Source organism: Miniopterus schreibersii (genome assembly GCF_964146895.1).
Source record: "Miniopterus schreibersii genome assembly, chromosome: 2".
In the NCBI taxonomy this organism is placed as follows: Eukaryota; Metazoa; Chordata; class Mammalia; order Chiroptera; family Miniopteridae; genus Miniopterus; species Miniopterus schreibersii.
Genome location: NC_138102.1, coordinates 143,776,398 through 143,803,142, shown reverse-complemented (window position 1 = coordinate 143,803,142; position 26,745 = coordinate 143,776,398). Strand labels below are relative to the sequence as shown.

Sequence of the window (26,745 nt, the reverse complement as noted above, 5' to 3'; positions counted from 1 at the left end):
GGCCACATCAGTTTCTGAGTCTTAGAGGCACGAGCTAGCCCTCCATCTATTGCCAGATTCATCTTTTGTTTAAGAGAGAAACTATTTTTGAGCACCTACTGTGAGCTGATCCCAGGCACCATATGCAAAGCTGACCCAAGCTCAGATGATCAGACAGTCCCATCAGGCTTTGAGTCTGAAGCTGGAGCACTTTAGAATTCATTCTGCTGTCAGGGGCAGTGCATCCAGTGACAGTCACCCCAAAACCGGACTTTTCCATGGTTCCTGCTGCTTAATTTCCCTTTGTTCCCGCCCTTTTTAAATGCCTGGTACTCTGGCCTTTCCATCAATTCTATGAGCAAGTTATTCACTATCCTCTCAATAATTGTCTTTTCTGCTCACATTAGTTGGAGTCTGCTTTTTTTTTTTTTTTTGCAATCAAGAAGATGACTGGGCCCAGCCAGGCGTGGCTCAGCAGTTGAGCATCAACGTAGGATCCAGGAGATCGGGGTTCGATTCCCGGTCAGGGCACATGCCTGGGTTGTGGGCTTGATCCCCAGTTGGGGGTGTGCAGGAGGCAGCCGATCAATGATGACTCTCCCATCATTGATGTTTCTCTCTCTCTCCCTCTCCCTTCCTCTCTCTGAAATCAATAAAGACATTTATTTTAAAAAAGAAAAAGAAAATGACTGATATATTGGACGGTAGGTCAAGTCTCTCTGAACCTTAATTTCCTCCTCAGTAAAAAGAGATGGTAACAATGACTTCCATATGCAAGGCTGTTTTACTAAATGAGTGTATTGACTATCTATTGCTGCATAACAAATTATCATACGTTTAGCAGCTTAAAACAACACACATTTATCATCTCGCAGTTTCTTTGGATCAGGACTCTGGGCATGCCTTGTTGGGTTCTCAGGATCTCACAAAGCTGCCACTGAGGTGTCAGCCAAGGCTGAAGTCTCACCTGAGGCTTGAATGAGGAAGAATCAATTCCAGGTTCAGGTGGTTGTTGACAGGACTCAGTTCCTACAGGTTGTTGGACTGAGGATCTCAGCTCCTTGCCACATGGGTCTCTCCAACACAGCAACTTACATCATCAAGGCCAGCAAGGGAGAGTCTACTAGCAAGATGAAAGTCACAATCTCTTGTAGTCTAATCAAGTGAAGTGTCTTCCCATCACTTATGTTGTGTTCTATGTCACAAGGCCAGCCCATACGTAAGAGGAGGGGATTGCCCAAGGGCATGAATACACAGAGATAGGAATCATTTAGGGCTATTTTGGAGTCAGCCTGCCACATGATGTAGCTGTTAGTTGTCATTCAAGGCCTTGTTCAAACTTTCACTTCCTTCGTGAAGGCTTTTCAAGTCCCTCTTCAATCCAAACCCAACAAAATTAACCCCTCTTACAAATGGGGAACTTGAAAATGTACTAGTTATTAGATGGGATTATTTTTAATTGTTAGGAGGGATGGTGTTAATTTGGCACTATAAAATGTTCTTTTCAAGAAATACTAGTGGTAGAGCCCTGGCCGGTGTGGATCAGTTGGTTGGAGCATAATCCCATACACCAAAAGGTGGTAGGTTCAATTCCTGGTCAGGTAACATACCCAGGTTTCAGGTTCGATCCCCAGTTGGAGTGTGTATGGGAGGCAACCGACTGATGTCTCTCTCTGACATTGGGGTTTCTTTGTCTCTCCCCCTTCCTCTCTCTAAAATAAAATAATAATAAAAAATAATTTTTTTAAAAAGAAATATTAGCCCTAGCTGATTTTCTCAGTGGTTAGAGCGTTGGCCTGCAGACTGAAGGGCCCCAGGTTTGATTCCGGCCAAGGGCAAGTACCTCGACTGCAGGCTCGATCCTCGGCCCTGGTCGGGGCACGTGCAGAAGGCAACCGATAAATGTGTCTCTCTCACATTGATGTTTCTGACTCTCTCTCCTCTCTCTTCCTCCCACTTTCTCTGAAAAGCAATGGGAAAAATATCCTCAAATGAGGATCAAAAATTAAGTAATTAATTAATTAACTAATTTAATTAAATAAAAATACAGTGGCGGAATATCATGATGCCCATATTTTTCTTTAAAATATTTTAGAGTATTAAGGAGAGAGTCATAGGTCATTCTTCCTCTGTTTCCCAATCCCCATGACTAAGTAAGTAGCTGCCATGGAAAAAGCTGCTTTTGCTCTTGCCAAAAATGGTTTGGGAAGCCAGCACTTTATGTGTATATGAGATGAGAGGAACTGAAAGGATAATATTTAACAAATATCATACTTCCTCATCTCATAAGCTTCAGAGGGCTCCCATTCTAGGGTTGTGTTCACAGATATATACAAATTCAAGAAAAGTCTTCCATCAACCCTGAACAAAAGAATGTGGGGTGGGGATGGTTGTCATTGACTTATAGATATTGTCATCAATAAAAAAGTGGGGTTCAGCTTAGGGAATTTCCCCTTCTGTATTGTGCTTGATCCTTCAGATCAGAAAGAGAAAGGACCCTAAAGAAAGCCCAGGGTGGAGAACCAACTCCCAGAACTCAGTTATGGCCCAGCTCATTGCCAGTCCCATCGCACAGACATGGGCGGCCAACCCTCGGAACCAAGATCCTCTTTTGATTTGGTTTTGACCCAGGTGGATCTCAGCCTTTGGTTCAGGACTTGGGCTTAGGAGAAGGAGAAGGGAAGGGAGTAAGATAAAGCACTGCTGGGCTTGGCTCAAGCTAGATCCCAGGTCACAGCCTCTGGGGCAGGTGCAGGGGCAGGAAGCACCTAGTTGCTTCACATGTTCTTGGCCCCAGGAAAAATGAAGAACAACCAGAGCTTTCCTTTCTGAGCCTCTTCTTTTTGGTCTTCTCACTTCCACCCAGTTCTCCTCATTTCTCTCCTCTCTAAAGTTACATCCTCCCTGATTAAGAAAAATGTCATGAACACCACCTTAACCAAGTGATCAAATGTAACCTCACCAAAAATGAGGCAATCGTATGCCCCCAATCATACACACTGGAAAGGACACAATGCACCTAGGTAGTAATCTTAACCAAAAAGTGTTTAAACTGAATCTAATCACAAGGAAACAGATTGAGGTGCATTTCTAAAACAATTGGCCTACACTCTTCAAGAATATCAATATTATGAGAGGGAAAATCCCCAGCTGAGAAACTGATATAGTTTTAAGGAAACTGGACAGACATAACTAAATGTAATACAGGATGCTTGATTGGATCCCAGATTTTTTTTTAAGTCATAAGGACATTGTTGGGACAATTGGGGAAATTTGAAATAGACCATATGTTAGAAACATTGTATGAATGTTAAATTTCTGAGTGTGGTAGTGTTTTTTGATTATGTAGAAATGCCTCTGTTCTTGGTAAATACATGATGAAATATTTAGGAATGAAGTTGATGTCTGTAACTAACTCTCAAGTGTAAAAACACACACACATCTACATAGAGATAAAGCAAATGTGGGGAAATATTAACCACCAGTGAATCTAGGGGAAAGGTATATGCATTCACTGTATTATTTTTGTAATTGTAAACCTACAAAAAGGTTTAAAATTTTTCAAGATAAAAGTTTGGGGAAATGCCAAACCTTCAGAGTTTTAATGCCAGCAGAAAAATCCTCCAAATGAGGAAAGTGACAGGGTACTGTGGTTCCCCTAAATTTCCCACAGAGGTGGGGGTGGGGTATACAACAGTATTTGCCCAATAGGCACATTGAGTCCTAGATGCCAGCAAAGCAAGAGCACTGAAAAATATTTATTTAGAAATAATTTGATATTTGGTATTTTCCCCCAAAACATCAAATTTGTCATGGAAATTTTCAGAATTTTGTTAGACTTCTTAAAAAAATTTTTTTACAGTTGAATTTGTTTTTCACTGAGCAGGGATTGTCACAATCTTTTTAATGCTTAAGGTGACTAAAAGTCTTCATGTGCCTCCACCCACCCACCAAGGCAAACAGGCTGGGAGCCGGCAGGCAGGGGAACCAGGAAGGGGCACAGTTATAAAAAGCCCTTTGGAATTGGGTACCCCAAGTCTGGGAACCCAGCGATAAAGCTAGCTGTAGCGACGACGGAACTTTATACTTCAGTCTATCCTGGACTGTTTTAGAGGTCACTGTTTATTTTCTTTTTGTCCTTCCTTAATATTAGGTAAAGTTTTTGTTTGCTTAAAACAAATGTGAGCCTGTCTCAGCTATGCTGAGAACCAAGACAAGGGGATTATGCATCTCCCGCCCCCAGTTTTGGGCAGAGCTCTGAGGCGAAAGTAGAGCCTTCCAGAGCTGCCCCCTTGGCCAAGCATGTTTTGCAGAAAAGCCATCTGCCCCTTACCCTCCGTCCCTGCCCCCTTCACTCCCCCTGCCTTCCCTTCTCTGCCCCACCTCCCCACCACCTTTTTCTTTCCCAATGTGGTACCATGAATAGATCCGTTTGAGCTGTAAAGTCCAGGACACCTGGATTCCGATCAACTGTGACATGGACATACCTCAAAATATATTCTTCCTTTCAACAAATGCCAACTCATGCCAAAGGGGTAGCAGGCACAATTCTAGGTACAGGGAAGACAATGGTAAGTAAAGAAGACAGACAAGGTTCCTGCCCTCATGCACCTTGCATTCTAGGCTAGGGAAGTAGATCATAAAAAGCAGACAAATGAATAACAAAAGTAAATCTCGCCCGTGTGGCTCAGCCGGTTGAGCGCCATCCCCTGCACAGAGAGGTCGCTGGTTCGGGGTCAGGGCACCTGCCCAGGTCTCGGGCTTGATCCCCGGTAGGGGGCGTGCGGGAGGCAGCCGATCCAAGTTTTTCTCTCCCTCTCCCTTCTCTCTCTAAAATCAACAAAAACATTTTTTTTAAAAAGAAAATACCGTGAAGTATATTGCAGAATCTAGCCACGTATTGTATGAATTCACCTATGTGCCACTCTGAAAAGGAAAAACGACGGAGACAGTACAAAGATCAGTGGTTGTGAGGTGTTCTGAGGAGGGGGAATGAACAGGGGGCACAGGGGGTTTCAGGGCAGTAAAGCTGCTCTGCGTGCTGCTATGATGATGGGTATGTCACTATACATGTCAAAGCCCAAGATTGAATCCTAACATGAACTATGGACTTGGGGTGACTCTGATGTGGGGTTTGTGGATTGTAACAAAAGTTCACTCTGGCGGGGGAAGTTACTAGTGGGCGAGGCGGCAAGGGGGCACGTGGGAGCTCTGTACTTTATGCTCCACTTTGCTGTGAACTTAAAACTGCTCTAAAAAATAAAGTTTATTTTTTAAAAGGTGTTTTGTGGGGAATTAACATGTGATAAAAGGTAACTAGAGGGACCTACTTTAGACAGGATGAAAAACGAAGCCCTCTCTGAGACTGATTTCTCAGCTATAAAATGGAAGTAGGAATATTTGCCTATATATACACACATACATATGTGTATGTGTGTGTGTGTATATATTATATATATATATGTATCTATATATATATACACATATATATATGAAAATGCCCTTTAAATTGCTACGTATCTTCCCATGTGATGAAGTTTGCAACAACACCTATAGTGTATCGGCAGGCAGCTCTGAATGGCCCCCAATGATCCCTGCCTTCAAGTCCTTGTACAATCCCCACCTTCTGAGTGTGGGCTGGATCTAGCGACTTGCTTCTAAGGAATAAAGTGCAGTAAGAGTGATGAAAGGTCACTTCCAAAATCACAAAAAGACTGCAACTTCTACCTCTCCCTCTCTCAGAAGTAAGCTGCCCTGTTGTGTGTAACCCTATGCAGCGGAACAGACGTATCCAGCCAACCCAGCAAGGGCCTAGGGTGAGGTCTTACAGGATGCAACTGCCTGATGCAATGTGTGGTCCTCGACTGGGTACTGATTGGGACATATCAGCTGTAAAAGACATTTTTGGGCCAATGGGGGAGATTTGAATATTGACTAGGTTTAGAGAAAATGAAAATTAATGAGATAAAAAGGTGAAGACTGTTGACCGAGAAAAAGGGAGGTTCTGAATAGCATGTTCATTATGGTATCATTTTGCTTTAAAAAATCATGTGTGTGCATTAAAAAAGATACAACTGCCTGGCCAGGCGTGGTTCAGCGGTTGAGCATCGACCTACGACCCAGGAGATAGTGGTTCGATTCCTGGTCAGTGCACATGCCCAGGCTGTAACTCAATCCCCAGTCAGGGGTGTGCAGGAGGCAGCCCATCAGTGACTCTCTCTTCCTCTCTCTCTGAAATCAATAAAGATATATTAAAAAAAAAAAAAAAGATACAACTTACCCTATAGCCCAGAAATTCCATTTCTAGGTATATATACACAAGAGAAATTAGTTTCTGGGTCAACCAAAAGGCACATGTTCAAGAATGTTCATAGCAATTTTATTCATTATAGACAAAATTAGAATCATCCTAAATGTTCATCAACAGGAGAACAGATACATAAATTATGGTATATTCAAACAATGGAATACTACATAGCAATATAAAAGGGCAAACTGATGATAAATGCAATAAGGATGACTCTCAAAAACAGACTGCTGTGGGAAAGAAGCCAGACACAAAAGAGTACACACTGTACAATTCTTTTTATATGAAGTTCAAGATCAGGCAAATCTAATCTATGGTGATTAGATCCTGAAGAGCTATACCACAGGAGGCCAGATGCTGACCATGAAATGGCATGAAGAAAACTTCTGTGGTGAGGATAATGTTGTAGACCAGCAATTCTCAATCTTTTTCATCTTACGGCACACATAAACTAATTACTAAAATTCTGTGGCACACACAAAAAATATATTTTTTGCCAATCTGACAAAAAAAAAAAAATAGGTGTAATTTTGATTTAATAATAGTAATTACAGCCCAGCCAGCGTGACTCAGAGGTTGACCATCAACCTGTGATCCAGGAGATTGAGGTTCAATTCCCTGTCAGGGCACATGCCGGGTTTCGGGCTCGATCCCAAGTGGGGGGCATGTAGAAGGCAGCCGATCAGTGACTCTCATCATCGATGTTTTTATCTCCCTCTCCTTCTCCCTATCTCTCTGAAATCAATAAAATATTTTTAAAATAATAATAATAATAATAGTAATTACCTACCTTTTTTTGCTCCAAAGTGACTTTTTAAAAAATCAGGTGCTTATGCTTGTATATAAGGATTTCTGGTACCAAGAATTAACCAATCAGATGCAACCTTATTATATGACATGACAAATAACATGCAACTATATATTTACGGTTCAACACAGGGCATCCACACTGGAGGGCTGTTATTGTGTTGGCTGTTGTCACTTTTTATTTATTTTATTTATTTATCCTCACCCTAAGATATGCTTTTATTTATTTTAGAGGGAGGAAGAGGGAGAGAGAAACATTGATGTGGGAGAGAGACATCAATCAGTTGCCTCCCATACCTGCCCCGACCAGGAAAAAAACCTGCAGTCTAGGTATGTGCCCTTACCTGGAATCATACCAGCTACCTTTTGGTGTATGCAATGACACTCCAACCAACTGAACCACCTGGCCAGAGCTGTTGTCATTTTTTTATTTGACAATCTAAAGGAAAAGAGGTCAGTGCCCTGGACTAAACAGTCAGGTACTGCATGTTTTACAAATTCTTATGGCACACCAGTTGAAATTCCTGTCGTAGACCTTGATTTGTATGTGGTTACACAGATATAGATATATATGCCCCCAAAATTGAATTGTACTTTTAATATTTGTGCACTTTATATAATTTAGTTATATCTCAAATTTTTTTAAAAAATTAAGAAAAAGAATCTATAAAAATTACACCCAAAGTGTTAATGGTGATAATTTCTGGACGGTTTGAACACTATGTTTTGATTTATTTTGTCTTGCTGCTTATCTGTATTTTCTAATTTCCTATTTTTTAAAATCAGTTTTGAGAGAGAGAGGAAGGGAGGGGGAGACAAAGACATCGATTTGTTGTTCCACTTATTTATGCACTCATTGGTTGATTTTTGTATGTGCCCTGACCAGGGATCAAACCCGCAACCTTGATGTATCCGGACGACACTCTGACCAACTGAGCTACCCAGCCAGGGCCTTGTGTTTTCTACAATCCATAAATATGGTTTCTCTAATAAAATGTTATTTTTTAAACTGCATTCCAAATACTTGATATTATTATTATTCCTTATGCCTCGGGGGAGAGTCAAGAAATGTACTTTCTGCATTATTTCTGAAGGAAATGGGGTGTGGCCATGAATAATATAATAGGAAGGAATGAAGTACTAATCACTGTGGCATCCGGGTGTGGGGACTTAGGGGAAGTCCCCAGTGATGATCATGTGCGAGGGCAGAGTGGACCAGAGTCTCTGGCCCACGCAGTGTAATGGAAAGAACCCAGGAGGCAGAATCTGAAGATCTGGGTCTGAATCCAGATCCACCATGGACTGACTGGCCTTTGAAAAGTCATTTAACCTCAGAAGAGGAAGGACTAAGGGTTAGTCACAGGGCATGGGCTAAAACTCGGGTTATGACTCTGTGCAGGTTCTCTCCACCATGTGCTGCTTACCTATTTATGAGGTTCTTACCCCCAGTAATAACAACTAACTTTAACATAGCCATTCCTTTTCTATTTCTTTTGAATGTTTAAGCTGTTCCATTTTCTGAAACAGAAATGTTCCTGCTGAATTCCCACAGATCCTCTGTTAAGTAAGCACTGTTCTTTCCCTTCATTAAAGGTAAGAAAACTCCGTTGCTAAAATAAGTGACTTGGCCACAGCTAGTAAGTGATAGAAGTAGGACTTGCCTTCTGGTTTTCAGATTCCAAATCCTTGGTCTTTTCCACCAGGCCAGATGGTCCATCCAGGACCCTGACACTTACCTGGCCCTCCTGGCCTGTCCCCAGAAGTTCTGTAGTCAGCAGAACGTTTATTCCAGCGAGGGACAGAGGCCTCTGCACACAGCATCCCTGAATGACCAAATACCTTACCAGTGCTGACTCCAAGTCAAAAAAGGCCCCAGACTTCTCCTGGCTCTGTGTAACCCTGGAGGCATTTGGGAGTCTAGACCTCCAATGCTGGGAAGTCATTCAGGTCAAGGGTCTTTCAGTCTCACTTCCCAGCCTGGCTCCAGGGTGGCTGTCAGCTCCCTCTGCCTTCCTGACCTATGACAAGGAGCAAGGACTCTTAACCAGCCCTCTTCCCTCCTCCCTAGAAGGCTCCTTGCCAAGACCTGTACTTCCCAATCCATGTCCTGCCTCCCCCTAACACCTCCTCCCAGGCCCATAGGCTTCATCCCCTTTGGAGCTGGTGAAGGAGCAATAAGAAGCAGAGCGAGAGGCAATGGTGGGCCCAAGGGGCAGCAGCTTTGAGCAACTAGCACTATGCTCTCTTCAATAATTCATTGCCAGGGAGGTTGAAGGCACCATGCCCTCATTCTGAGCTGGAGATGGTTACCACAGCTCAGATCCTCAAACTGAGAAGGGTGGGAGTCAGGGATGGCCAGAGGGCAAGTGGGAACAACTAGAAGGGTACCCAGCCTCCAGCACCCTCCCAGCACCAGCACCTCTCCCTCTACTCTTTGTTAGAGAGGGGCTCTGCTCTGAGCTGAGATCGGGGATTTGGTCACAGATAAAGGAATCCAGTAACTACAGTGAGCCAGAGGGGTAGAGGGGAAGAATCCAAATACAGAAAACACAGAACCTCAACCCCACTCACTCTAGCTGTACATCAGGGTCAGGTGAGCCTTCTGGGGCCAACCTCAGTCTCTTGTTGGCAGCACCCCCACCTAAAGAATGACCAAGTCCCTTTTGTCCCAGACTTCTGAAAGCCCTGGGCTGCTTCAACTGCCCCTGCTAGGGGAATAATTTCCCCAAAGAGCTTCACCCCTTAGGCTCATAATCTGAGTCAAACATCTCAGAAACCCTCACCTTCACCCCCCTCTCCACCCCTACCCCACCTCTTTTCAACCCCAACTTCCTTGGCTTGTAAACCCATGGGAGTGGAGGAAAGACTGAAATGACCCCTTGCTGTGATTCAGGGTCCTAAAGTGTTGAGTTTGGCAAGAGTGAAGGAGAGAAGGCAGTAAAGTCCAGGCCAGCCCCCCTTTCCCAGGCCCTCCTGGGGATCCTGCTGCTAATACTCCTTCTTCCACCTGGGCAGCCCTAGAGTTCTGCTCCTGCACCAGCCTCATTCCTTCCTCACTGCAATCCATTCTGTGCAGTTCGAATCAACCATCAGTGACCTGGAGGGCAACTGAGATCTAAGACTGAAATAAACATATACCAAGCACCTACTATGTGCCAGACTGAGCCAGACTCTAGGAAGCAAGAGAATGAGAGCCAAGAACCTCAGCCCTCTCACCTTCCCTCCTTCCCAGGTACCAGAGAACGCCCAATCCACAGAGCAGTCACACTGCCTGCCCCAGAGCAGGCAAGAGTCATAGCTGAGAGCCCAGTGCCACCAGAGAGTCCTGGTTTGGGAAGGAAGGTGCAATCTTACTGGGCACTGTCAGCAAGAAACTCTTCAGGCATATTTATAGCAAATGCTGTGTCAGGGGATGGAGCCTGAAAGTGCCTAGAAGCATCGAATATCACCATGGGCCCAGAGGCAGAACCCAGAAAAATAAGATAGATTGCAGCAGGAGAGACTGAGGTTTGATGTTAGAGGAACTTCCCCAGAGTAATATCTAGAGTTGGCAATGTGGATTCTCTGTGGAAGCTATTTCTGAGCTTTCTCAGATGAGATGGGTAGACCATTTTTGGTCTTGGTGGAGTTGATATAAAATGATGAACATGGCGATCTTTGTTCTCTGTCCTTGTGGTTCACAAGTTTTCAGATGCTAAGGCCACTAAGTGCCATTGTGCGGGTTATGCCTTCCTGAGGAGGTAAGTGGGGACTAAAACCCAACTCTAGATGAGTAGGGCAACCCCCAGGTGCAGAGCTCCATCTGCACAAAGACTAGCCAAAAGGGCTAGCAGAGACCCTGCCAATTATCCTGGGGCCCTGACAACCTGAGGATGGAGGTCAGAGAATAGGGTGAGCTGACCCCAGGAAGAAAGGATGAAGGCTGCCTGAGAAGCCCTGGGGGCTCTATGCTGGCACTGAGGACCTGAAGAGGCCAAGCTAAGGCATGGATCCCAGGAATGTGTCCAGTCCTCTCAGAGGCCCCTCTTAGAAGGGTGCCAAATACTATGAGGTCAGAGCCAGAGATGGGGGCTGAGGGTAGGAGAGTGGGGAGGAAAAGGGTATAGGTCTCAGACAGGGCCGGAAGCGGGTTAATCCTGCCAGTCATCTCATATGGAGGGGGGTGGGAGAGGACAGTTCTGGGGACCTGGGGGCAGGGCTCCCAGCTCTAGCTCTGAGGTTCCTACCTTCTCTCTGTGGCAGAAGGGAGAGGGATGTGTGGTCCAGCAGCTGGAGTGGAAATGAGAAAAAGTGAAGGCTGCAAAGCTGCCCCTATGCACCTCAGATTCCCTCTGATAGGCTCAGAGAGAAGTCATTGATATTTCTATTTTAAAATAAGGATTGGAGAGGGAGATGGTGTTCTAGTCTGTAGGTTCTGGAAGAGTGGAGGAAGGGAGGAGGGAGAGAGGGGAAAGCCAGGGACAATTGCTTGCATTGGCCAGCACACCCCACCCTCCCTTCTCCTATGGAAACTAAAGCTGCCCCAAGGCCCAGAGGAGCTAGTCCATTAGCTGTGGTCAGTGAGGGGTGAATGGAATGGGGGGAAGGTATCTCCCTCCAGGTCTTATTGCCAAATGAAAGGCAAAGCTTCTGCTCCAGTAGAGCCAAAAAAAACCAAAACATTAAAATCTCTATGCACATTTTAAACACAGACACACAACCCCTTTATCTCTTCTGAACAGTTGGAGCTGAGTAACCTGTAGGTAGGTAGGTGGTAAGGGAATCCTTGGACCTACTGGACTAGACCCCAGAGAGAGGGAAGGAGGCGCCTTCCCAAAGCGCTTTCCAGGTTAAGCCCAGCCTGAGGAGGAGGTAGGAGTGGAGAGAATTAGTTCTCTCCCAGTTTAGCTCTCTCTGGAATGATGGCAAGTGGAGGGTCAGCTAAACAGAGGGGGAGGGAAGTCTTCCAGAACTCCCAGGGGACGGGAGGATTGAGGGGAAGGTTTCTGGGAACCCCCAGTGGAAAGGAATTAAAAAGAAGGGCAAGGAGGGCGGTGGAGCACCCCTGATCTGAAAGGGAAGGGTTCTAGCTGGTGCCGGGGGGACCACAGTTATTCAGCTTCAGGGTGTGCCCCGTGTCTCCACAAGGGGGTCTGCTGTACCCTCCCGTTCCCCAGCCGCTGTCTTTGGTAAGGAGAAGAGTCTAGCGGGGGTGTTGGGGGTGTGGAGGGACCAATGAGAGGCAGATCCGCTCAGAAGGCGCAGGGAGGGAGCTGACTGGGGCTACACCCCTGCTCCCCCCTTCCCCCTCCAGAACTTGGGCTTGTCCTCTTTGACGTGCCCGCCCAGGGGTACTGACCCGTGAAGCGGTCCCTCCTGCACTCCCTCCTGCCCAGGCCCTGCCGGGTCGCCGCTGGGCTCAGTGGAGTCGCCTCAGGAGACCAGCATGGAGGTAGGAGCGATTTAGGGCTTCAGAGCAGCCAAGTATCTACAAGAATCCTGGGGGTGGGGAATTAAGCGCAGCCTGGGGTCCCATCCTAGGGGCCTGGCGATGGGACCGAAGTTTCTGTCAAGAGGAGAGTGAGGCGTCCGTCCTGGGCTTTGGAGGGGGGTCTGCCTCAGAGCGTTGGCTCCTCTGCTCCGGCCGGGGCAGCGCCTCCTGCTGGCAGGGCCCGACCCCTGCGGCCGACAGAGCCGGACCCCGGGGCAGGTGCCGCCACCTGGAGGGCGAGTGAGTCCAGGGGACGCTGCAAACGTTCAGAGAGGAACCGCCTCGCCTCTGCCTTTCGCCTCCCAGGGCCGAGTCCCGGGACGCCAGCACCGGAGAGAGGAGTACCAGAAACTCCCGGGAGCCGGGCACACCCCGGCTAGGCTGCCTCCAGCTGGCCCCCTCAGGAGCCACAGGGTCTGGATCTGGGCCGGGGGATGGACGTGGCTTCCCTGGAACCCGGAGCGGGAGCCTTGACGCGGCGGCTAGCCAGCGGTACGCGAGCGATCTTTCCCGGTCCCTTCCTCTGCTGAGGTCGGTGGGAGCCGCCGCTGGGACCGTGGCGCTTTCTGCCCTCGGACTCCGCAATCTGGGCGCCGGCGCGGCGCTGGGGCCGCGGGGAGCAGAACCTTCCGCCCGCAGCTTCGGAGTCGGGCGGCCCTCGAGCTACTCCTGCGCTTCTGCCTGCGGCGGCCCGAGCTCCAGAGTCCCCGTACCGGGGAGGGGGTACAGGAGGACGTGGAGGGGGAGGGGCAGAGAAGGGACAGCAATGGGGATGGAAGGACAGTGGGAGGCACCCTGATAGACGCATCAGGGACCGTAAAGAGGAAGAAAAGACGGAAATGGAGACCGCAGGACTGAAAGGCGACGGGAGAGGGCGAGAGTGACAGAGATGGCGAGAAAGGGAGAAGGAGGGAGGGAGGGAGGAGGAAAAGGGGAGGGAACCCGGAGAGAGGGAAGGGGCAGGCGGCGGAGCCCGGCGCGCGTAGGGCGAGGCCAGGCGTGCAGGCGGGGAGCCGGTCTGCAGAGCCGCGGCCGGTCCTGCTCCCGCCTCGGAGCCCCTGGCCCGGGGGAGGGGGAGAGGCCGCTGGTCGGTCTATGTCTTTTTCTGACTCCAGTGCAACCTTCCTGCTGAATGAGGTAAACGCGGGGCCCCTCCCCAGTGGGTGGGAGGAGAGCTCCACTACAAGCTAGGAAATGGGCTGGAATTTGGGGGAGACTGCAGTGATGGGGAGGAAGACCAGAAGTGAGGCTAAGGGTGGAAGAAGAGGCAGTAAGAAAGGAGGGAGCAGCCGGAGCTGGCAGCTTCTAAGCACTTGGACAGGGATGGGAAGGGATGACTGCTTGGGGAGCCAGAAAAGGGGCTAGGAAAGAGGAAGGAAAGAGGAGGGCTCAGCCAAACTCCCCCGTGCCTCTCCCTGGGTTCCCTGGGGACAGCTAGAATGCTAGGGGTTTTGGCTCGTTCCAGCTCTAAAAGACTGCTGAGGAGGAAGATTTCCCTGAGGTCCTAGCGCCTGCCTCAGTTTCTCCATTCAATGTTCAGGGATCAGGATCTTCCCAGCTTCCTGGTGCACTTTCAAGAGAAGCTAGGTATCCTGGAGGCTCCCAAGAACTCCAGCTCCCAATCCTGGCTATCCAGGCTTTCCCCACTATGTCCTGCTTCCACGCCTTGGGTGCCTGCCAGCTGCCAGACTAACAGCTCTCTCCTTAGAAAGAGGAGAGGGCAGGAGGAAGCCTCTCCTCAAATCCTTTATTTGCCCTCAGCTCTCTCCCCTTATGCTTGATTATAGAAAAGGGGTTGGGGTGACATGGACAATGACAGGCACATGTCTTATTGCAGGACAGGCAGTCACTAGGTTGGTATAAGAACTGGAAGAGGCAGGTGTGGGTGAGGTGAGAAATGGGGTAGGGAGCATTCTGTAGTAACTCAGAGATAAGGGAAAGAGAGAGAAGCTCTGAAGCTCCTACAAGACCCAGAGGATGGGCCCAGGTATGTGGAACTTGAATCTATCTCCTGGGAGTGGTTGGCACAGCAACTCATGCTTCAGAAGCAGACTTAAGACGCAGCCGTTGTCCCAGAAGGGGATGAAGACAGCAAGGTGTATGAGGAAGGAATGAGGTTGATGGCCGATCAACTGTTACCTACAGTCCCCAGGACCCCCTGATGGTGGGGGAGATCCCAAAAGGAGAGGTCTGGGGAATGGATTGGGGGATTGGGAAAGAAGCAGATGCCTCAGCAGCTGTCTTCTTTATTAGAATTATCTCCCAAAGCACCTTGAGGGTCATATTCTTTCACACCTCATGCCTCCTTTCTGCCCTCTGGAAGAACAGAAGGGATTAGAAAGGCAGAAAATAAGAGGAAGCTATAGAAATACTGAGGAACTAGGAGACGGCACAACACTGAGAAGTCAGTGTGTCTGGGAATTTCCAATACAGAAGAATTCTATATATATATATATATATATATATAACCTCCAAATGGTGCTGGACTCAGGAGAAGGAACTGTGAAAGTGGACTGCCTCCCCCAGTAGAGATGGGTCCCCTCAGCCATAGGGGATCTGACAAAATTGTTTGCCAAATTCAGCAGGAGGAAGAGGCTGGGCGGGACTTGACAGGCTATAACCATAGACTAAAGATGAACTTAAGATAAGGCCCCTTCTCTCCTTATCTTGCAAAGGGAATATGAACAAGTGACCTATGTGGGAAACCAGTTGGTTTGGGTGGTCTTTCTCTTCCATGCACAGTGCTTTCTCCCATAGATCTCATCAAACCCTTTCAGAGTTTCGGTTTTCTAGTTCCCCTGTAGCCCTGGAAGGTAAAGGGACTAGCAGATTCCTGATATCCCCCTGCCCCTGGGTGAGAAACAGAATGGAGGAAGACTGAGCTCAGGCCCTCCAGGTGAAACCCTCTGTCCATCTAACGCGGCCCCTGGGCTGGTGGGGGTTGGGGGAGGGCAGGTAGGCAATCAAAATTCAAAGGAGTACTTTTCGCTCAGGAGGTGGAATAAAGGAGGGAACTAAAGTGGGTGGATCTTTGGGGAAGTTTGCTCAAAATAAAGGCTGCTGTTTGGTTTCTAACCTCAAATCTCAGTGCTCCTCTGAAGGAGACAGACTGGTGCAGAGTGATCCTTTTGCAAAGGAGTGAATCTGGCCTTACGCTAGTAACTCTGGGGAGACTTGCCCTTCCTCCCCACTAACCCCAGTGTCGCCAGGCTCCCACCTTCTATCCCAGCCACAATTCCCCTACCTCCACCCTTTGGTTTCTTTCCCATCACTTTAGGCTCAACTAAAACAGCCCCTCCCTGTCCCAGTTCCCACGGATACTTTGGCAATGCCTGGCACAGTTCTTGGCAAGGAAGTGAGGAAGGGAACCCCCATCTTGGCCAGACTAGGGTGAGATCTGCCTGCGCAACAGGTGTGGGGCTGCCGGACCCAAAACCTCCTCTAAGCACGGGTTAGGCGACACGGCCCTTTGCTGCAGGGTCCCAGCACTGAGGGGGCCGAGCACCCGGTGGGGCTGGGGCTACTTTCATGGCACTGGCCTGGAGCCGCCAAACCCATGCTCCTCAGTACCACTGCGGGGTTCGCTTTTGCAGTCTCTGGGGCCGCCAGGGCCCAGGCGCGCCGTCCGCTCACCTGGGGCCCCTCCCCCGCCCGCCTCCCGCCCCCGCCCCGCCTCTTCTGTCTCCCCATTTTCCTGTCTCCCCCTTCCTCCCTCTGCCTCTAGCCTTCCTACTCTCTCTCCTGGCCCTCGGTAACCTGCGCCCGCTTTCCCGTCTCGGGTCCCCGCTTCCCGCGGCTCCCCGCGCCCCTCCCCTCCCCCTCTCCAGCCCTTTGTTTCCCAGCGGAGTATTTCCTGGGTTGCCGAGCGTCTCTGTCTCCGCATCTCTTCTCGCCCCGCCTCCTCCCAGCCTGGATCCGCCCGCCTGCAGTCTCTCCACCCCTTCCTCCCCGCAGCCCCCTGGCCCATAGGTGCTGGGGGACCCACCTTCTACCCAGCTCCGGCGCGCTACCCTCTCCGGGCCGGGTCTTGGGCTCCCCGGGAGGCCCGCGCCTCCGCCGCCACCCCCGCCAGCTCCCGGGGAGGGGGCCAGGTGGGCGGGCACTATTGTTTTAGCTGCGGGCGCCAGATTCCTCAGCCGCGCTCGGGGTGGTACCGCCAGGGTTTGGGGGGTGGGGTGGGGGGAGCGGTGATTTGAGCTCCCAGCAGCTGGTCTTCGCGGCTCGCTCCCTGCTTCTCGCTCCCTCGCTCCGCGCCGCGGTCCGCAGGGCTGCCGGGCTCAGTGGCATCTCCCGGGCGCGGCCCTCCGTCCTCGCCCCTGCCTCCGGGCCGCTCCCGCCCCCGGCGCCGCTCGCTTTCCCCCCACCCGGACTCCCCCATGTATGACGACTCCTACGTGCCCGGGTTTGAGGACTCGGAGGCGGTGAGTGCCCACGGTGAGGGTGGGGGTGGGGAAGTTGGGTGACACCTCCTCTCCCTTGGACCCTTCTCCCGGTTCTGTACTTTGAAAAGACGCCTCAGTGGCTGAGCAGGGAGTGTAGAGGGGCGCTCCAGGAAAGTGGGAAGATGGGTCTTCATGTCAAGGGCTCCCCAGTTCCCCAGCCCTAGACCAAGAATCAATGGTTGTGTGCAGGGAGGGGGTAGTGTGGGGGAAAGGCTCGAGCAGGTGTCTCCAAAGCCCGGGTCAGAAGGGTAGAGGCAGGAAGGACTGGAGGCTGAGGGCACAGGGGCTTTAGAAAGGGCACACAATGTCTGGAGTTCCCACAGGAGGATTTATGGGGTCTGAAAACAACTGCTACAGGAGAAGGGTCTCTTATGTCTCAGGGGGACAGTCCAGACCTCCTGTGCCTCAACTAAAGGACAAATTTAGGGAACCTGGGAGAACCCCAAAGAATCAGGTACCAGCCTCTTCAGACAGATCACAAAACTTGGAGATCTCCATTAGTCTCTTCTCCTTTCCAGCCCGAGCTTGTCTTATCCCCTCAACCTCCCTCCAGCCCAGCTTCTCTCCTAGGCTGAAAACTGGGCACCCAGCACATGGGTGGGCCAGCTGACTGAGCCCCATACAGTCCACGCCTCCTGCTGAGGTGTCCTCAGAGCAGCAGGCATCCTGAGCTCCTGCTCAGCATGGAGGACCTGGAAGTGAAGCCAGAGGAGCTGAGGGCCTGGGGATGGAAAGGAAGCTCTTTGCTCAGAGAACCAGGCAACCGATAAATATTTAATTCTCCTCTTTGCTTTTATCTCCTGACCCACTGAGACAAATCAGCTCATTAGGCAGTGATTCCCGGAGCTCAGAGAGCAGGGAGAGTGCCTGGAAAGAGGGGCAAGGATGGGGAGCAGCTTCTCAGTCCCTTCTCTCAAACAGCCTTCAAGAAGGCCTCCTTAGGAGAGGACCACTAAATGGTTGGGAGGGGTCCCTGATAAATGTGAAAGGTAGAGCACTCCAGGGTTGAAAGTGGAGTGTTGGACTCTTCTCCCATCTCTTGCTGCCAAGCCCAGGATAGATGAGTTGTAGGACGCAGAATAGGCAGCTATCAGTCCTTTTCTGGGACTGAACTCCTGCTGGGCCAAATTCCCCATTGGGCCTCTGGGGCTAATTACATGGCAGCAAGAGCAGATGAATTTCAAGGCTCTGGTGGACACCTCTTTCTGACGGTTGAAGGGACAGCTGGCACATCCCAGGGTGCCAAGGTGAGCTTAAGAACGAACCTTCCTACAGGGCTGGAGAGCCCTAGAAGGTTCTTCCCATCCCTGGTGAGAAGGCAAGAGCTTCCCCAAGGTAGAGACTGACATGTGGACGGTGTTGGGGGCAGTTTGTTAACCTATCACTCACCCCACCCCTCTCTGGTCCCTGGATCACGCTCCTCCACTTTCCTTTCTCTTGCCTGGCTCCTTGCTCTCTCTGAGGCCCCCTCTGAAGCAGTAGGAGGGAGATCAGGCTCTAAATAAATCCACCGGCTCATCTCTCTCCTCTCCTTCCCCCGTGCCAGGCAAGAGTGGAGCTGCAGTCTGCCCACACACTCACCAGGCAAGGGGGGCACCACTAGGGCACTGTGCCAACTCCTGGCAGCTCCTAAGTACTAAGCCTCTGGCTGTTTTGGCATAGCAGGGTAGGGGAGGCAAGACCCCAGATTAGACTTGGTGAGAGCATCCTGGCTTCCCCCAGTGATACTAGAGCATGAGAGACAGGTGAGCTCTGAGGACTTGGGAATAATGGAGAGAGGGTTCCATTCTGAGCTCGGCTCATTAAACATTTAGGGAGAGATGCTATCATTCGCATCCTAGGGCAAGAGGCCAGGTAATCCAGATGCTCCTGGCAGGGATATTGTGATGACTAAATTAGGCTTAGAGCCTGGAGAGCAGAGTAAAGGCTAGACTCCTTTCCCGGCACAGGTCTGGGCATCTAAGAGGCATCTGAAGGGTGTCTATCAAAGTGAGAGGTCATCCTGCCTTGCCTCCTGTCTCCCAATCTGTTGGGCCCAATTCCCTTCACTCAGCCATCTCCCACAGAGATATATTCTGTATCTAAGACCCCCGGAAGGAGGTCCCCCACTCTACTGACAGTGTAAAGGTTGTTCCTGGGGCTCAGCCACTCTTTATCCCACTGCAAAGCTAGCCTTGCTTTGTTCTCAAGACGGGAATCAGTAGACTCTACTTTGTAGAATTAAAGACTCCCCCCCCCCCCATTGTCTTCATGCCTTCAGTCTACCACAGCATTGACTTTAGCTTCGGCCCTAGGGCCTGGGCTCATCAAGCTGACCAGCCCTCTTGCCCACGGTGGAGCTGGGGCAGAGAACATGGCAGACAGCAGTTTGTCTTCCCCACTGAAAGTCTGGCCTCTGCTGCCTTCTGTAGGTGGTAATGCACAGTGAGCTTGAAGGAATGTTCTTCAGTCTGAGAATATCCTAAAACCCCTTCTGTACACACACACACACACACACACACACTCCCACTTGGATTCCTTATCTAGGCTCCTACCTTATCTCTGCCATCTGTACCTCAGAATTGATGGAAGTACCACTTCAGGCCTCTGATCATAAAGAGGGGAAACTGGGGCAGAAAACAAAAGATTCCCTTTACTCTAGACTGAGGGGGAGACCCAGACATCCTGACTTCTGTCCTCCTGTCCTAAGGTCCAGCTTCCCTTGCTCATTTGTGCATCTCCTCAGCCTTGAAGGTGAGCTCTGCAACCCTCCAAATTCACCCTCATTGCCCAAAGACCCTTACTGTGGGCAGAACTCAGACACTCTCCTGGCTCAGGTTACTAAAGACCCCCTCCCTACGTCCCCATGGTCCTGCTCCTCTGCTGGGTTGCAGGGCACCAACCTGGCCTTCCTCCAGGGCTGATATCCCCTTGGGGGTGGGGCGGTGAGATGTGAGCCAGGTGGTGGGCGTGGCCCAGCCTCACAGGCTCTTGGAGGTAGCTTTGTGTTGCCTTCTCTGTCTTGTTTGCTCCCCACATCTGGTCAGTTGCCCCAGCAAGTGTGAGAGGAAAGTGGGGGTGGGAGAGTAGAGAGGAAGAAACCCCCAGGAACTGGCAGCTCTGTGTCCTCTTCACCCTGAAAGGGTAGGGACTGGGGGAGATGAGATCTAAGGGGTGGATGGCTGTATCCTGACAGGACCAGTGCCATGCCAACCAGCATTTCTTGACGGTTTCCAACTGGCTGTATATCTGCGAGGCATTTTAAAGGGACAATGTCTAGGCTGCTTTGCAGGCTGATGTGAACAAGGGGGCTGGGTCGCCTGGATTCAGAGTCATCTTCAATATATCATCTTCAGTACATCTTTCCCGCTGCCTCAGAGGAGGACGTGGCAGAGGGAAGAAAAGGGAGGAAGGAGGGAAATGAAGTCTCTATTCAAAGCTGCAGTATTAATAGGCTTAGGGGGAGGGACCCAGATCTTAGCACATATGGATTGTGTGGCATTCCTACAGCCCCAGAGGGCCTGAGGCCCTTCTCAGGGAAATTGGAGGGACTGTTGGGGCCCAGCCACCCCTGTGGACATGGAGAGGCTGGGGTTTGTGGAGGCACTGCTATAGGGTTCTGAGGGTGCCTCTATATGATCTTTCCACCTGAGCCCAGGGATCACAGCCTCTCCCCCATCCAGGGTTCAGCCGACTCCTATACCAGCCGTCCATCTCTGGACTCAGACGTCTCCCTGGAGGAGGACCGGGAGAGCGCCCGGCGAGAAGTGGAGAGCCAGGCTCAGCAGCAGCTGGAGAGGGCCAAGGTATCCTCTTGCTTGTGGGCTGGGGGCAGAGCAGGCCAGGCTGGGTGGAAGCTTGTGCTCTGTCCTAAGTTCCTAGAAGTCAATGGGCAGAATATACATGAGTGTGAAAGGTTGTGTGTGTGTGATGGGTGGAGATGGGGCCTCCATCCTCTGCTGATGGGGCAGTGCAACTGGAAGGGGCGCTCTGAGGCTCCCCTCATTGGCACTGATGGCCAAATTCTCCAGCACAAACCTGTGGCATTTGCTGTGAGGACCAATGTCAGCTACTGTGGTGTACTGGACGAGGAGTGCCCAGTCCAGGGCTCTGGAGTCAACTTTGAGGCCAAAGATTTTCTGCACATTAAAGAGGTGACCACCCCCATTCCCCAAATAGAAGCCATTTAATTTCCCTCCCCTTGCCCCAGTTCCCATGCCTCTTGGTTTATTCCTCAGTCCATAAACAAGTCCCAGACTCCTCAGCTCTTATCCTTAACACACACCTGTATACCCCTCTATCCAAAACCCTATTCTGAGTCTCCATCCTTCTGAGACCTGGCTTAGGCCTCAGTCTCCATATGTGTAAAGTGAGCAGTTAGATTAGCTGCCTCGTAGGTCCCCTGTGACAGCTGTGATATCTCACACTGAAATCTTGGGGGTGGCTCAGACCTAGCTGCCCTTCCCTCTGGCACTTCTCCTGTCCCCTCCCCTTGTGCTCCCTTTGTCAGACCAGCTCTGTGATAGCCTCCCTGGCTCTTTCACACTGGAGAGCCAGGACTGAGGTGTGGGTCACCTCCCCTCATCTCCCCTTCCTGCTCCACTCCACACCCAGAAGTACAGCAATGATTGGTGGATCGGGAGGCTAGTGAAAGAGGGCGGAGACATCACCTTCATCCCCAGCCCCCAGCGCCTGGAGAGTATCCGGCTCAAGCAGGAGCAGAAGGCCAGGTGAGAGCAGGGCTGTGACTCAGTAAACATTCTACCCCCTAATGTGGGCACTTTACCCAAAGTCCGCTTTACTACGCATGCACGCATATCCCACCCTCATAAATACACACCCAGTTATACATATTTACACTGCACAAATATACATGCATTCGCACACAAATGCACACATATCACACCTCCCTCACTAGCTAAAATATAAGAAAATGTATACAACTGTTAAATAATGTGTAGAACATACACACAAAGGCGCTTACTGACCTCCCTTTCTGCTCTCAGGAGATCTGGGAACCCCTCCAGCCTGAGTGACATTGGCAACCGACGCTCCCCTCCTCCATCTCTAGGTAGCCTCTCTCCAGCCCACCTGTCTTGGGAGGTGGGTCACTAAGACACAGGGAGCAGGGAGATTCTCCCCAGGTGAACTGTGTGGGAAGGGGTTGATGGAGGGGTCAGAAGAGCTGGGAGAAGCCCAGTGTCTCCCCCGGGAAGGGAATACCTGCCCCCAGGGCCTTTTTCCCTTCACCAACTTTAACCTTTTATTTCCTTTTCCAAAAAGCCAAGCAGAAGCAAAAGCAGGTGAGTCAAGGAAGGGACCTGGGCTTGGGGGCTCATGGCTCATGGCTGTGGGAACAGGCTTCTGGGCAGTCATTGTGGAGGGGCAGCAGAACAGAGAGGGAGGGAGCCTAGAACTTTTGAATCGGCCCTGCACCAGTCAGGCATAGAGCAGGCCACCAGGCCATGGCTTTGCTTGACCTCAGGTCAATTCTGCAGGCAGAACATGTTCCCCCATATGATGTGGTGCCCTCCATGCGGCCTGTGGTGCTGGTGGGACCCTCTCTGAAAGGTTACGAGGTGAGCAGAAGTCCTTGACCCCAAAGAGTCACCTCTGCCAAGCCTGCTATGGGAAGGCCCCAGGGACAGTGGGAAGGTTATTCTCCCCCACACTACTCCCAAGGCCTGTGTGTGGAGGGGCTGGGCTCCAGAGCCATGCCTGGGTATGCTGCCCTTTTGCAAAAGGGCCCTCCGTCAATTCCTTTTCCTTCCTCTCACCTCTCCCACCCAGGTCACAGACATGATGCAGAAGGCTCTCTTTGACTTCCTCAAACATAGGTTTGATGGCAGGTAAGCTGCTCTGGCAGGAGAACCAGGAAGATCATTGCCTCCTAACAGATGTCTGTAGCAAGGTCTTTTCTAAAGGGAAGTTAGGAGTTAGGAGGTCCTGGGTAAGGAGGGGCCTAAGAGCTTGAAATTTAGAAGTGAGCTGTGATTCTCCAACGCCACCCCAGGATCTCCATCACCCGAGTCACAGCTGACCTCTCACTGGCAAAGCGATCTGTGCTCAACAATCCTGGCAAGAGGACCATCATTGAGCGTTCCTCTGCCCGCTCCAGCATTGGTAAGAAGTCCCCAGCTCCTGCTTTTCTGCTCACATGGGCCTTATTGGGACCCTTCCTCCTCCTTTCTTTTCCCCAACTCCTCCTCTGCCTGCCCAGGCCTTGGTGAACACCCTCTCCCTCCAATTCCTTCCCTTGCTCCCTCCATAGCTGAAGTACAGAGTGAGATTGAGCGTATTTTTGAGCTGGCCAAATCCCTGCAGCTGGTTGTGTTGGATGCTGACACCATCAACCACCCAGCACAGCTGGCCAAGACCTCACTGGCCCCCATCATCGTGTTTGTCAAAGTATCCTCACCAAAGGTAAGTCAGAAGCAGAGGTGGGGGGGCCCCCAGGGCTACCCTCCTAGAATTCACCACAGCTCAGCTTGGTCCTTGCCCCAGGGCTCCTGAGTTCCCTTTTCCTGATGCCAGATCACAAGTGGGGGACATGCCCAGTTCTTTCTAGGCCCAGCTCTGCCCAGGGCCCCCAGGGACTCTGGGCCTCACTCTGCCCTTTCCCCTCAGGTACTCCAGCGTCTCATCCGCTCCCGCGGGAAGTCACAGATGAAGCACCTGACTGTACAGATGATGGCATATGATAAGCTGGTTCAGTGCCCACCAGTGAGTGCCTGGGGCAGCTACTCCTGTGCCCACTCTTACTTTTCCAGGGCTTTTCCAGAGATGGGTGGGGGACTGCTGCTTAGAGCAGGGATGAGGAATGTCCTGCCTGTGGGCCTTATATTTCTGGCCCTGTCAAGGCCTCACCAAAGAGAAACAGTTCCAGCCATCACATTAGGGGCAAGTTAATTGTTTGACCAAATATAGCAGGCTAATTTTTAAGCTGATAATTTTGTATGGCCCACAAATGATGTTATAAATATCCAAATGCCTCTTAGCAGAAAAAAGGTTCTCCACCCCTGGCTTAGAGGAAGCCAACAGTCCCCATTCCCCCTTCTCTCCCAGGAGTCATTTGATGTGATTCTGGATGAGAACCAGCTGGAGGATGCTTGTGAGCACCTGGCTGAGTACCTGGAGGTTTACTGGCGGGCCACCCACCACCCAGCCCCTAGCCCTGGACTTCTGGGTCCTCCCAGTGCCATCCCCGGACTTCAGGTAATCATTTCCAGTGGGCATTGATGCTTAGGCTAAGCCAGCCAAAGCATGCCCCCTCCCCACCCAGACACTTGTCCTTGGCCTCCAGTTTGAAGGCCAAGGGGTCAGAGAACTCAGCTCTGCTGTACAGAGCTAGGGCAGATGGATGGAATAAATCGATACAATGCGTAATCAAAGGTTACTTTTCTAGGGCTCAAAAGAAACTCTCTCAAACCTTTCTCTGGTCTGTCTTGAAGGCAGAGCCTGAATTTTGCAGGAGCCAAAAGCTCCCGTTTTCCGTATCTTAAGAGGAAGAATACATTCCTTTCTTGCACTGCTGCCTCTACCAAGGAGCTGAGGGTTGAAGTGGAAGAATCCCCCATCCTAGTAGAGATGGGAGGGAGGCCAAGGCAAGGTCTGTACTGCCTCACTTAGAGCTGCTGTGTCACCCCCAGAACCAGCAGCTGCTGGGGGAGAGAGGCGAGGAGCACTCACCCCTCGAGCGGGACAGCTTGATGCCCTCAGATGAGGCCAGCGAGAGCTCCCGCCAAGCCTGGACAGGATCTTCGCAGCGTAGCTCCCGCCACCTGGAAGAGGACTATGCAGACGCCTACCAGGACCTGTACCAGCCTCACCGCCAGCACACCTCTGGGCTGCCTAGTGCTAATGGGCATGACCCCCAAGACCGACTCCTCGTCCAGGACTCGGAGCACAATCACAATGACCGGAACTGGCAGCGCAACCGGCCCTGGCCCAAGGATAGCTACTGACTGCCTCCTGCTGCCCTACCCTGGCAGGCACAGGCACAGCTGGCTGGGGCACCCACTCCGGGCAGGTTGGCATTAGACTGGCATTAGGCTGGCACTAGGCTCAGCCCCCATAACCCCCTGCCCAGCCCCAGGGCTGCCTGTGGTCCCAAGGTTCTGGGAAAAGCAGGGGCCCCCTTACCTCCTGGGCAGTGACTCCTCTAGGCTTCCATTCCAGGTAGTAGCTATGTGTGCTGCACCCCTGGCACCTTCCTTTCCTCCTGCACAAGCAGCTGCCCCACTGGGCGGTGCCCTCTGGCCAGGATCCCCTTAGCAGGGACCTTCCCACCAGACTCAGGGAAGGGATGCCCCCTCAAAGTGGGGTGTGGGCAACATGGCATGAGGAAGGAACAAGGCCCCTGAGCAGACACAGTCGTAACAGGCAAAGGACTCAGGCTTTGTGCTTTGGGGTCCGGGCACCTCCACTCACCTCACTGCCACACACTAGAAAAAAGACAATCAAAGCCAACAGGGTGGCACTCCCACCTATCAGCTGGGTGGGGCATCCACATACAAGGCTGGAGCAGCAGGCCAGCTAGGCTGGGGCCAAAGGCCTCACAGCTGAAGCTCTGAAAAGGGCACTCCTCACCCTGCCAGGAATCTTCCTAACATCTGACAGGACCAGGGACCAGAAGCATGGTCAAGCCAAATGGTGCATGGGAGCCAACCTGAGTTAGGGGTTTGGGAAGGGAAGGCATGTGTAGCAGAGACCGTATGGAACAGCTTTGGGGGCCTCTTGCCCCCCTCATCTTTTTGCTCTTGCATCCTGTCATTTCTGTTCTTGGCCCTCATGCCTCCTGGGGCATAAGGGCCCCAGACTTTATTCCCTCATTCATAGTTGCTGCTTGTTACGTTAGGGTTAGGTGGAGAGAGACAGGACACAGTGGACAGCCCTCAGAAGCCCCCTCTACCTGGCTAACCTTGCCTTCTGGCTCTAGTGTGTGACCTACAGAGCATGCTCCACAAGACCCTGCCTCACCTCACTGTCATCACTAATAAACACCATGCACAGTCCCTCAGGCTCTTGTTCTGTCTGCTGGCTCAGGTGGCTGGTTCCTCACCATGTGGCCAAAGTCTGGAAGAGGCAAAGAAGTAGCCTGGCCTCCTTTCTCTCACAGAGGACCCACTGAGTGAAAAGGGAAAAAGGAGAGCTGGGGAAGAAACTATATTCCCAGGCACCCCCACAACTACCCCTCGTGCCCAGGCGCATGGAGGAAAACATTCAGCAGCACAAAAAGGACTTGTTCTGGGAGGTGGGGAAGAGACTTAATCACAGCCTGACACTGTCCCTGCCTCAGGCCCAAGTAGTTGCAACTTGAACTCCATGTATTTGTCCAACAATTTTAGGGGTCAGGAGGAATACGGGAGTAAGAGTAGTACTGGGGGAGGACCCAGGCCCCACAGTCCTCTCCCTACAACCTCACTCAGCTGGGCCCAGCTCATCACTCCTTGATGCTCCTGGTGCCCGTCTCCAACCCTCCCACAAGCAGTGGGCTCAGTAACTGGGGAGCCACGAGCAAAGACTGTGTGTCAGCCGCACAGCATCAGGGAACAGGAGGTCCTAACTGTGCCTCACCTGCCAGTTTCACAACTGCTTTCCTTTCTCAGCCTGTGCAAAGCTCTCTAGAGGGTGTCCAGGCCAGAGCTACACGTTCTGTGAGGCTGAGAAGGGGAGGAAAGATGCATTAGGATACTGCTGTCATGGCTTTTCCACCTCCCTCAGAGCCTCCTGTAGACTTAGACTATCAGCTGAGATGCTAG

General features: G+C 51.2%; 1 protein-coding gene across 4 annotated transcripts; it reads left to right on the top strand.

Moving 5' to 3' along the window:
• The first annotated feature begins 12,452 nt into the window (after nucleotides 1-12,452).
• CACNB3 (calcium voltage-gated channel auxiliary subunit beta 3) lies at nucleotides 12,453-25,998 on the top strand. Of its 4 annotated transcripts, none has more exons than XM_081130268.1 (13): nucleotides 12,453-12,524; nucleotides 20,668-20,790; nucleotides 21,016-21,138; nucleotides 21,599-21,714; nucleotides 21,991-22,055; nucleotides 22,268-22,287; nucleotides 22,483-22,563; nucleotides 22,775-22,833; nucleotides 22,998-23,107; nucleotides 23,256-23,407; nucleotides 23,612-23,707; nucleotides 24,050-24,199; nucleotides 24,634-25,998. In XM_081130268.1, the coding sequence occupies exons 1-13, from the start codon at nucleotides 12,519-12,521 to the stop codon at nucleotides 24,946-24,948; spliced, it is 1,416 nt and encodes a 471-aa protein (XP_080986394.1). In that variant the 5' UTR covers nucleotides 12,453-12,518; the 3' UTR covers nucleotides 24,949-25,998. The 4 variants fall into 4 exon arrangements, with proteins under 4 accessions (XP_080986394.1, XP_080986393.1, XP_080986395.1 ...); XM_081130267.1 differs by lacking the exon at nucleotides 12,453-12,524 and adding an exon at nucleotides 13,576-13,700; XM_081130270.1 differs by lacking the exon at nucleotides 12,453-12,524 and adding an exon at nucleotides 16,761-16,984.
• Nucleotides 25,999-26,745: the final 747 nt, after the last annotated feature.